The following is a 12011-nucleotide window of genomic DNA, read 5'->3' as shown; positions in this document are numbered from 1 at the left end:
CGGGTCTTCTAGGCAACCAGAATCTCGGATTCTCGTATTATTGTTGTTAGACAGCTCGGAGGCCCAATCGGCGCCCGAAACTCAGGCGGGACGCGTGACTGGCGTTCGGGGTAGCCAATCGGCTCCAGGAAAGTTCAGGAAGAGAAGCCAGGGAAGCGGGGCGGGGCAGGGGGCTCAAACCGCCTCGGCGTGTGCTCTCAAGGCAGCATGCTGGGAACGCCTGACGTTGCTCGGAGTGGCGGCTGCGCGGCCCAATAGCGCGCGGCCGTGGGGCGCCCCCAGCCAATGGGCGCGGGCAGCACGGCGGGTGGGCGGCGCGGCGGCGCGGCCGGGTAGGGTGTGAGAAGTTAGTGGCGCTGCTGCGGTGCCGTGAGGGACGGCGACGGCTGGGCTCTGCGAGCGGTGGCGGCCCCCGATCAGCGCGATGCTCACGGACGGCACCGCCGCCCCCCTCGGCGACGAGGAGATCGACTCGGTCGCTCCCCGCGCGCCGCCCGCCGCCGAGCCGCCCGCCGCGGCCGGGCCCTCCCCACTGGGGCTGCGGGCCGTGCGCCTCTTCGGGGAGGCCGGGCCCGGCGGTCCCGGAGGCCCCGGCGCGCCCGCGGCCGGTGAGGCCGCCCTCGACTTCAAGCTGGCGGCCGCCGTGCTGCGGAGCGGGGGCGGCGGCGGCGGCTCCGGCAGCGACGAGGACGAGGTGTCCGAGGTGAGCGCTTCGCGGCCGAGCCCGGCCGCCGCTTCCTGACTGAGCCGGCCTCCCGCCGCGTCCGGCCGTCGCCGCCGGCCCCGGCCGCCCCACGCCGCCCCGCCCGGCGCTGGGGGTCGCGGCCCGCGCCTTTCCCCGGCGCTGCGCCCGGCCGGGCCGCACCGCGGCCGTAGGCGTGAGCGGCCGCACCGGAGCTGCGGGGGCGGGGTCCCGGCGCCCAGTACGGGGCCTTCCGCCGGGGACGGGAGACGGGGCAGAGGGGTCGGCGCCGCTGCCGCCGCGGGTGGGCCCGGGCGTTCCGCTCCGCTCCGGGCCGGCCGGGCCCTGCGCTCGCGGCCTCCTCTCGGCGTGCGGAGGGTGGGCGCGGGCCGACCTCTGGGAGCGGTTTCCACTTAGAGCCGTGTTCCGAGCACTAGGTGAGGTTCTCCCGCGAGCAGAGGGCATCTCTTCTGCTGCGGGAACGGAATGAAGTCTCCAGCCCCCAGTATTGTCGCGCTGGGCTCTGGGGGGGGGGAAATCCACGGTTCCCAGACTGCTGAATTCCCGGTAGGTGCGGCTCTGTGGAATAGAAGTGGTCTTTGCCCAACGTCCTCGTTCTGGAAGAAATGGAAGAGGGTAATTGAGGTGTTTCCCTTTGATCTGCCAAACCTGTGGAGGGCTCCAAGGGAAGGGTGTGTGGGAGGGACTGGAGCCCCATCCCGGCCCAATTGGAGCATTTTGGCCCTTGAAACTTGCATCTGGGACTGCTTTGTGTAACCTAGGAGGAGATGGCCTCATCTGCTGCTGCTGCCCACTTGTTGCACACCAAAGGGTGAATCTGACTACCTTTGTTGTCAGTTAAAAAGAAGGGCTAGGATCTGAGCCAGTGCTGTAGCACTTAATGTTCTTTTAGTGGGAGTTGGGGAAAAGTGGCCATCACTTGGAAGCATGTTGTAGCTTCAGTGTTTTGTGCCTCTGTGTGCTTCTGCAGGATGAGGATGATGATAGCCAGTGCAATATGAGGGCCAGGAGTGGGTACTTTAGTGTGCACGTTTCTTTGGAGGAAATAGAAGAAGAGGAGTCTACATCTTTCCTCGTATGTCTAAATTTTTTCCCTTCCATTGTTCATCTTTTGTCCAGCTGAGGTCTGAATTAAAAAGTGATTAGACTGACGGAGACTCACATTTCTGCTTTGCTTGTGGGTTGACGCAGGACACATAACTATGCTCAAAATCTAATGATCAAGCAGATAAAACTCACCTGAGATGAATGTTCCATAGCAGTCTGCTGTTGTGAGCACGAGGTTGTACAAGATTACATGTTGAGCAGCCTTCCTCTTTTGGAAAGGTGGTAGGCCTGTCGGGAATGAATAGGACGTGAGTAACTCAGGAGGTTCCTCTGCCTGGGATGTCTTTTGTCTCTCCTGGCTCATATGTTAATGTATCCTTGAAAGTGCAACACTAGTTAAAGAACCTGGAAAATGTTGTGGAATGGACTATGTAACAATGTTTGTGGCCCTCCTTGCATGATGGAAATGGTGGAGCTCTGCTATTCTGTTTCAGCTCACCCTATTATTTAAAGGATGTGAATATTGAGCTCAGGTGTTCATAAGCACTCAATTGGTCTTTTGAGGAACAGCAAGCTTTAAGATAGGAGGTTAGCATTGAAGGAAAAAAAAAGTTTCACAGACAGCTGATAAACTAAAATCGTTTGTTTGAAAAATCTGAGAAGAGCACTTTTTGAAACGTATCATCAAAATTAACTTGAAGTTAAAGCGCTTGGAGATTTCCAGAGCGCAGTTAGAGGAGTTGGGCCAATTTCTGAGACTGAACTTCCTTAGGGGATTCTTGGGTTTTGTGTCTCTGATTGTGGGGAGCAATGTGTAGGAGAGACATGGGTGGGAAAGATATGCCCTTGAGTCTATCCAGCCTTGGTAGGTTATGGAACATGGTTGTAAGGGCCAGAAGTGAATTTTCCATTTGCTTTTCTGAGTGTGAGAACTCAAGAAGCACCTGTTGCCAACATGTTGTGGGCTTTTTAGGGTTTTGACTTTTTGCCTTTTTTTGTCCTGGTTGTTTTGTTTTTGAACAAAGATGAGACAACTGAACTATTGGGATGGAACACTGCAGTTCTTGAGTAGGGCTGCTTTGAAAACCCAGTGACTGTTTGGACTGTGGTTTCATGTCATGAGTCACTGATCTGGGTGTATGTCTTCAGCTGCTTCCACTGTGTGAAATTAGTGGGAATGAGAAGGGAGAATGAAATAAATAATGGGAGCGTTTGCTATGGGGCTCTAATCTGTGCTCTTTTCTCTACTTTCAAAGCTATGAAAATCATGGTGCAGTGTTCTGTAGGCTGTGCCGTGTCTGTGCATTGGTATTTGGCTTTTGTTTTTTTTGTATTAGTCTGAGTATAATATGCTAAAGTAATTAGATTCCGTTAAAATGGCAGATCAAGTAGAAAAAAGTCATCAGAGAATTTCAGGAAGATGAACCTAATGAAATTTTTATCTAGAGAAGGTAAAGAGCAATAAATGTGTTTTAGCTTAACTTTTCAGAAGATGTACTGTATTTCTTACACTCGGTTTTCACGTAGTTTTGGTGAGAGTGCTGTGTCCCTGTTTTTACAGGTGAAGCCAGTGAGGAGTGGGTGCTGTGTTTATCATGTGTTGCAAAATGGGGAGGAAGGATGGAGCTTTCTGGTGTCCCAGATCAGTGCCTGCTTGCGAGAGGCACCAGGCAGCTGCTTGGGAAAGCAGAGGCTGGACTGGGTGCTGTATGATTGAACTGTGAGAGGTCTGTAAGGAGAAATTCAAATGGAGTATTTTCTAGAATTACCAGTTAAAATTATCACATGCAAACAGAAACAATTGCAAGCTGAAGCATGCCTTTGGCCATGGAAAGAGGAGGCCAGGAGGCTTTCTACTGCTCCTGTGTAGAATAGAAGGGAAGCCGTGGTTCTCTAGGTGCTTGGAGAGACTTTCAGTTGTATTCTAAGCAGCAGAGAGGCTCTGGCCTCGGTGCTTGGGAAGCAGTTTGGGATTTGGATGCAGCTGGCTACTCGCTTGGAGTGAAATTTTGTTGCATCCTTGAGTGCATTCTTACCAGGCCTTGTGAATTCTGCTGGCACTTAACAGTGGTGCCAAAGGCGTGAGTGCAAAGCAGGCTCTGTGATACTGGTTGTGGAGCCTGTAGGTCAGGATGAAGGCATGCTGTCAGGGCAGTGATTAATAGTGCACGTATGTGGAATCCATAGGGTCCTCAGTGGTGGAGGACTTCTGGCCGGAGGGCATGCAGACTTTTACCAAACTCTGTCTTGGAAGAAAACTGGGCCATAGACATGTGGAGTTGAAGCAAGTGATAAATATGGCACTGTTAGTGCTTTCAAGATCGTGTGGTTTGCTGATCTGTTGTGAATCGAGTATGGGAAGCCAGCTGTGCTGACAAATATTCTGAAGGATCTTGGAGCTCTGTTCAGTACATGGCCTTTGGGGACGAGCGTGTAAGTGCAGCAAGTGCCCCGTCTGCTCCTCAGGGCTCAGCTGCCCCATGGCAACCAGAGCTCACCGGCCCTCGACCGTGGAGCCAGCTCACATCTTGGGCTCTCTCCCCAGAGCAGCCCGCCTGCCTCCTCCAGCTTGCCTTACTTAAGCCTCTACCTATTGCATAAGCCTCTGGGGATATTTACACAAAGCATAATTAAAAATCAGACATAACATAACTCCTACAATGGGCAGAATTATTAGTTGAATGGTGTGCACTCCAGATCGGTTCAGAACTTGGGGATTTTGTCTGGGGCTTAAGTCATTTTTTCCACAAATTCTAGGTATTCGAACTTTAAAAGAATTTTTTTGGGGGTGTTCAAGATAAATACTTTGTTTTAAATTGGTAACGTAATCTATTAAAGTTATTGCTACATCAGTGAACCCTATTAACATGGCACTGCTTAAATGGTCTAAACAATGTATCTCTGACTTGAGGTCAATTGAATGCTTACAAATTTCAGATTTATTGTATTATTTAAAATAACAAAAGTAGCATTTTCTGAACCATAAGGAATAGGAATTCAGAAAGTTGATGCAAATGAAGTTAGACCAGGCAGAAAAGGCTTTCCTTTTTCCTCTGAAAATTTATCAGTTGTTGTTTTTTAGAACGAAATGGAAAACCTTCTGAAATTATTAATTGTTAGAAAGCATGGAGGGATAACAGGGTTAGATTTCTCAAAGTATTCAGAGGCTTCATAATGCCGATAGCCATTTAATAGTGTATTCACTCCTGCTCAACCTGATTAGAATCACAGAATATCCTGAGTTTGAGGGGACCCCTAAGGATGATGGAGTCCAACTTCTGGCTCTATGCAGGAATGCGTGAAAACCAGACCACAGGAGAGCATTGTCCAGATGCTTCTTGAACCCTACAAGTTCGGTGCCATGTTCGCAGCCCTAGGAGCCCAGTCCATGCCCACTGCCCTCTGGTGCAGAGCCTTCTCCAGATTTTCTGACCATCCTCCGTTACAGCCCTGTGTCAACCCCTTGGGTGCTGGTTCTTGGGAAGTCCTGGTAGTTGTCGCAGTTACTTTGGCAGTCTGACCTGTGGTAGCCAGAACCAATCTGTTGACTTGTAGTTAATACTTTCTTTTCAATAACACTTAAAAATGAAATGATTTCTAACAGTTCTTGCAGTATTCTGGTTTCCCTTCAGTGCACCTTGACCCAGTTAACTACATGACCTAAGATAAATGTCAGCAACCTTTTTAATGATAGCTATAGAAAATAAATATGTGAAACACTACTATATAATTACGTAAATATGCAGTGCATCCCCTTGTGAAGACTTACCAAAATTTAGCAGAACGTCTGTATCTAGTTACAGATTTGCACCTGGGTGTGAATTACTAGTTACTGTCCGGGGAGAAGGATCCATTTGGGCATTAGTGAAAAACGAGACTACAGCTGGCAAATGAGAAGACTTGAAGTGGGGCCACCCAACTGCTCTCCCTTGAAATTGTCATTGAGATGCTCTCTCCTCACTCCTGTCCTCATCTCAGAAGATTCTGAGATAGAGCTGTGAAGGCAGCAGTGTGATGCTGCTGCAACATTGTCCTGTGTTTAGAGGTCAAGCCATCCTTGTGACGTTCAGTTAAGAAAAGAGTAGGTGTGGAGGGAAGGGAAATAGGCGCTCCTTCTGCGCATGCACATGGCCTGACCTTTACGCCTAGGAGCAGCTACGTTACTGGCTTGGCATGTTTGGTGAGGGAGTTCAGAACTGGGTTTTAGCCCCTGCAGGTGAGAAGGCTGTGTGGCTTTGATCTTAGTAGGTCATTTTGAGTTCTTGTAACATATGTGAAGATACTTCACATTAGGCTGTTGTTGGAAGGGAGCAGAAGTGACTCTCCGTTTGAAACTGAGGAACTGACAGGCAAATAAGGCTCATTTCTAAATCATAACTTCATGAAGCAGGTAAAATAACTTCATATGTTTGAGGACTATTTGCAGAACTCAGTGTGTAAGTTAAGTTCCAAAGCTGAAGCTTTAGTAACCTGCTTCATTTTTGCCTGCGTGGATCCCTATGGGTGGACAAAAGCTCAAGTGCACTGTTGCAGATGCTGTCTGAAGTCTTTTTTAAAGCTCATCCTCCCAGCTGAGATGTCTGTTACCATAACTTGAACAAAACACTGATTTCTGAACTGTTATGTGAGTTTAGGAATTTTTTGAAAAGTTTTGGCTTGAGAGACTATTTTTAATGGAAACTTTTTCATTGATACCTCATGACCAGGGTCTTCTGTGATTAAAGTAAAGATTAGTTTAACTTCTAAATGATAAAAATACTGTTTTCTATAGCCATGGTATAATACCACACTGCCTCTGAATTAGAGAAGAATAGTGGATAGAGGTGAATTAATATTTGGATTTATAGATTCATTTCGTTAGAGTAGCATGCTTGTCTGAGCTATAACCTTTTGGTGCATGTCAGTAATAGATAGCTCTTTATTCTGTGTTTATTTTTTCTCCCTCTGGCAACTAGCTCTCCCTATTTGTTGTGGAGGTTTCATTTTGGGTGTTGTCAGAGGGATGCTGAGCAAGTGAATTCTATGGAAGAAATGCACCATATTGGAGGATATTGTCTTCCTTTTACTCTTGCACCTCGTTACTTAATGTTAGTTGAGAAAGTATTGACTTTTTTTTTTAATTCTTAGGGATATTTTCAATAGAAATACTCAAAAACTTCCTCATTTTTATTACAGTGTTCTGCATCTTCTGTTCAGATGTGTATAGAAAGCATCATTATAAAAAATGAAATAAGAGGATTGGTCCTGTACTGAATCCTCCCTCTCTCAATTGCTTTTCATGGGCTGAGACCACTTATTTTTTGCCCTTCTCTTTTAGGAGGGAGTTATGCAGCTTGTTTTTCAAACTTCTTTTTATCTTCAGCTCTTCCAGAGCACCCCTACCCTGCAGCAGTGCCCTACACTGGGTGACGTTGCCCACGGTTGAGTTACTGCGTTGTGTCTGTTGGAGGAGTAGGTGGGAATGAACACGGGTGGCTGGCTGTTCCCACCAGGAGGGATTTGGAAAGTTACTGAGCTGTGCCAGTCTATAGGAGAGGTGATTCACTGTTTGTCAAGTAAAAATTGATGTTTTACTGCATGATGAACCGTGTGCCAGCTGAAAAGTCCCTCTGAATTTTTCTGGGTGTTTTTTTTTTTTTTTTTTTTTTTTCTCTCTGTACTAAGCTTCAACCAGATCCATGAGTTATTCTCGTTTGCCTTCAGTAAAACAGGGACTACTAATTAATTAAGTGTTTCCTCCAGGAAAATCCCTAACCCTGTTGAACTCTTCCCTTTTCAAATTCATGAATAAAATAATGATCTTACATGGCTAGTAGGTGGTAAATCCACTGTGTGATCCAAGTGAAAGGAGGAGATGAGCTGCTGGGGCTGAGGGTCTGTCTGATGTCATGGCATCCTTGGAGTTCACTGCTCTGCGTGTGTGTGCTTTCAGTGTGACAAGATAGTGTGGAGAAAGGGTGTCCATGAAATGGCCACTTAACATCTTGGAATTGTTAGTTTAAGGTCAGTACTGTATATGGAATGCACACGCTTTACTTGTTTTTCTGAAATAGTTACATTTCAAAGCCCTTTTACTGCCGCCTGTAGAGTTTTCAGTGGAGTGTACTTTAGATGTATGGGATCTGTGCTGTGTTGTTCAGTATGCTGGGTGTTTTGAACGGCTCTCTGATGGGTCGGTAGTTACGTGATGGTTTTTGCTGGTTTTGCAGCAGCAGGGCACCCACAAACTCATTAATACAGGCCTTGGAAAATGTCTGCCACTAACTTCAGCTCTGCGAACGGAGGAAAGGCCAGTGTGAATTTCAGTTTTATATGAGCCTGTAGGTAACTTAACGTTTAGTTATTTTAAATGTTGAGACTCCTCTCTCTCTGAAAGAGAGATTGTGGGAATGGATTATCAAATTATTAGACCAGGGTGTATTCGTGGGATCCGTACGTATGATTTTTGAGTGCTGGATCACTGTGCCTCTCTGGAGTGATGGCAGACCTGGAAAAGTCATCTACACTTTAATTAAGCTTGTGTGTTGATATATGTAAGATGTTTCTTGAAGAGATGGCTCAGAACACTTGCTGTCTCAATGGGTGTGAGCTTTTACATCAGAATCATAGAATCACATAAACAAATTGAATTTGTTTCCCTCACTTGATTTGATTCCAGACACTAAAACATTTGAGCAAGGAAGCCCTGGCTATGCTGAAACCAGAAACCTGCTTTAGATTGTAGTCAGTCAGAATATTGAGTTACACCGTTGTTTCTTGGGCTGAGATGTAGGGAAAGAAGAGGGGCTGTTGCTACAAGACTATTTTTCTAATAGGTGCTTATCTGTTATAGCAGTAGATAAAATTGAACACTGAAAACATGACTTAGAGTAGGTTGAAACATGAAAACAAGTAGTGCTTAGTATAAGTTCTCATTTCAGATAGTAAGATCTGCTTGTCTCCATTTGGTCTTTGGTATGAAGACTGTACATGTCATTAATAGGCTGTTGGTTTAGTGTGAATTTTGAATGGCTGTTGGTTTCAGTTCTGTAAATGGTGGCTCCTAATTGCAAAAGGAGATTCTTCTGTGAATTAGGAAAACTTATTCATAATTCTGTTTCTTTTTACAGACATTGACTATGTGGTTGCTTTTTTTTTTTTTTTTTTTGAAGTGACTGAAAAGAGCAGCACTTTCTGTAATAAAATTCTTTTAACATTGCCTGCCTTCTACCAAGAGGATGCAACCATGGAACAGTGGCTATAGTTGTATGTTGGGTCAGCTGTTTTAATGAAAATGAATTGCAGATTTCTTGTTTGTGGACAATTTTGTCCAGAGGCTTACAGATGATATGTGAGACAGTGTAGTCCGTAGTATCTAAAGCTACTTAAATTGGCGTGGTGTAAACTAGTGCCTGTGGATTGCTTAAGAGAGATATTGGGTAAGCGGTTAGATTTGCCTGAATCTTTTGACGGACACTTGATCATGAATCCTGCTTTTGCATTTTCTATTAGTATTAACACAAGGAAATGGAAACCCTAAGATGATTAATCTCTGACATGGGAGAGTAGTCCCACACAACCTTAACTTTTATTTGTTCCTTTATCTGCGTGTTTCAGATACTAGCTGAATCTGTGAGAATTGCTTAGCTCCTTGAGGTGCTGGGCTTGAGGTCCTTGGCTAGAGCTGACTTGCTGGAGAGGAGCTGCTTAGGGGTGTTGGGTCTGCCTTGCTGCTGGAGCACCTTAGGCCTCCTCTGTGGCCACAGGTGAATGCCAACTTCATTTGGTATGTGTCAGCATTAGACTGCACCACACAGTTTTATGTGCAAATGTCTGACTTCAGGACCAGGACTTTGTGTCTGATGTGGTAGTATTGTGTCCACCCTTGTGTTACCTTTGTAGCAGCATTTGCAAAATGAATTGCTATTCTGAAATAAGATTAGGGCCCAGCTCTCATAGCTGCTTGTGTCATTATTGAATAACTGCTGAATATATATTGGAATAGAGGCTGTCTTTCAGATAATCCAGATGGAGTTTAGTCAACTTTTTATTGTAGTTGGAGCTAAATGGATTTGAGCCATCTGATTTGCTGTCAGCAAAAGCAACTCTTTGCAGAGCTCAGGCGGTGTGCAGATACTAACAGCTCCCCTGAAATTGGGATCAGACAGTTCCGAGGGTTGTAGCCTCAGGAGGAGCTAACATGATTTGGTAGCTTGCTCTCCGCAGAAGGGAGATGTTCCAGCTCCTAGAACACTGCCTTTGTAAGCTGGAAATTCAGTAGAGTGGTAGAAAACTATCAGCTCCCTTTTTTCCCCGAGTTTTCTGCTACTTCATTGTTAATTCATATCATGAGGATGTTTGATATCTGCCTCACTTGTCGTAGGATGAGCAGTAACTGGAAATGATGCTTCAGCCATGCTGGGCATTCTCTGCTGATGTGGTGATAGCTCCAAGTACACGGTAACTGCTGAGTGCTGGCAGTAGCCCTACTAAGCACGAGATCCAGAACTGGAAGATGTGTGGTGATTAGTAGATTTTAGTGACTTAAATTTTCTTGAGCTGTTTTAAATTGAAGAAACAGCCTTCAGAATTTACAGTTCAAACCTTAACAGAGATGGTGTATCTCCATAATTATGGCTGAATTGTCATTTACGTTGTTTAAATGATGTACTGACTCTGAAGTCTTCTTTCCCTTAGTTTTGAAGTGCCAAGGGAAGGTTGTATACTGAGATCCCCCGGGAAGTTTTGTGGAAATGTCTGTGTTCCTGTATGCTTTTCTGTCTTTTAACCCTTCTCTTGAGAATGGAATACTAGTGCCAAGATTATACCTCAGTATAGGTGTAAGAATATTTGACTGATATTGTTGAGTTTTGAGGGATCGGTGTTGAGAAGTACTGCTTATAGCAGAGCTAAGTGAGGCCTGGTGCTGTGTGAGGTCTGCCCCAGGACTGGGAATGAGGCTCCCAGTGCCAGCCTTGCAGTCTCCTTGGGCTGATTATTTTCAGTAATTTTGAAGCTGACATTCTTTAAATGTGGAATTCAAAGGTGTTTTATGTCAAATTTGAATACAAACTAATTCACTAATGTTGTGGCATCTGCTGTCTTACCAGTACTCCCAGGGTCTTTAAGTAGGAATGATGATAAGGTAGTAGTCAGATACTGGTGTTCAGTGCGATAAAGAACATGGCAATGTGAATGGAGGGGTAGGATTTATTAAACAAAACCACAGTATATTCCTAGTTTGATTCCTATACAATGCTGTATGTCTTAATTATGGAATGGAAATAGTTTAAATGTAGATGGTTCACTTCCGTGAACTTTCAGCCTGAGATACAGGCTTTCCAAAATAAGCTGGGTCCCTGTGTACATCAAGATATATTTGAGACACATCCAAATGGAACTGGTATAGAAATAACTAGGAAGGGTAACCCAATTCAGAAACTGGGTAGTCGTTTATTGGCATTGTGATGTTGCTTAAGGGTCTGCAGCCCTGTAGGCACTCCAGGTGCAAGGCATGGAGGCCTGGCTCCACAAAGGATTCATTGCTCACTGCGTATGTGGGAAACTCAAGTTCTGGGAAGTGATTTCCTAGCAGCTTTGTCCTACCTATTGACTCTCTTTGTCAAGATGCTCTTCCAAAAGCAGTGGTTTGGCACGCAGGAAAGCAGGAGATGTAGTGAGCAGTCCTTGTGGCTGCCCTTGTGTGCCAGAGAAGGGATGGTGCGGGTGCGGCCGCAGCGGGAGGCATTCCCATCACCAGTCCGTCCTGTCAGGAGCAAGCTGGTGGGAGCAGTCCAAGCTATTCTGGGAAAATACTGCTTTTGTCAGTAACCTGCAACAAAAATAATAATAATAATTTCAATGCAGCACCAAAAAGATCGGTCTAGACTTGAAAACAGAAATGTGCCTAACCTTATATGCCTTTGCCAATCTTAGAAGAATGGCTAGTGTTATTTTTGATGTTAGCACTTGCCAAGTTGCCTTTACGTACCCCTGACCCAAGGTGAACTCACTTGCGGTATTAATGTATAAATACTGTTGGAGCTGAATCCAGATAGCTGTGAATGTGGCTGGGGGGGGGAGGACCTGTGGTGTAACTGGATCTGCAGAGCTGAGGGATTGCTGCAGCCTTTGGCAGGATGTCAGACAAGCCCTTCGTTCTCCTGGGTGAGGTGCAGTGCTGCAGCGGTGCTCAGGTCCCACACAGTGTGTTGGGAGTGTTACTGGGAATCATTCCTGCTCATAATTAGTTTGGGAATTGGAATGATATCTTGAGTACATG

The 12011-nt window shown here is 45.9% G+C and overlaps 1 protein-coding gene across 17 annotated transcripts in view; it reads left to right on the top strand.

Annotated features, from left to right (window-relative positions):
- Positions 1-290: 290 nt before the first annotated feature.
- Positions 291-12011, top strand: part of ANKHD1 (ankyrin repeat and KH domain containing 1) — a 103712-nt gene continuing 91991 nt past the window's right edge. For 10 of the 17 annotated variants that reach the window (XM_085237003.1, XM_085237005.1, XM_085237009.1 and 7 more), the window contains exon 1: positions 292-703. In XM_085237003.1, the coding sequence (XP_085093129.1) occupies positions 425-703 (279 nt within the window). In that variant the 5' untranslated portion in view covers positions 292-424. Of the gene's footprint in view, positions 704-12011 lie in introns of all 17 variants that reach the window. The other 7 variants (XM_085237013.1, XM_085237006.1, XM_085237004.1 and 4 more) reach the window with 2 other exon arrangements.

The sequence above is a fragment of the Meleagris gallopavo genome, chromosome 15, assembly GCF_905368555.1.
Source record: "Meleagris gallopavo chromosome 15, MGAL_WU_HG_1.1, whole genome shotgun sequence".
NCBI lineage: Eukaryota > Metazoa > Chordata > Aves > Galliformes > Phasianidae > Meleagris > Meleagris gallopavo.
This window is presented reverse-complemented; position numbering and strand designations above follow the sequence as displayed.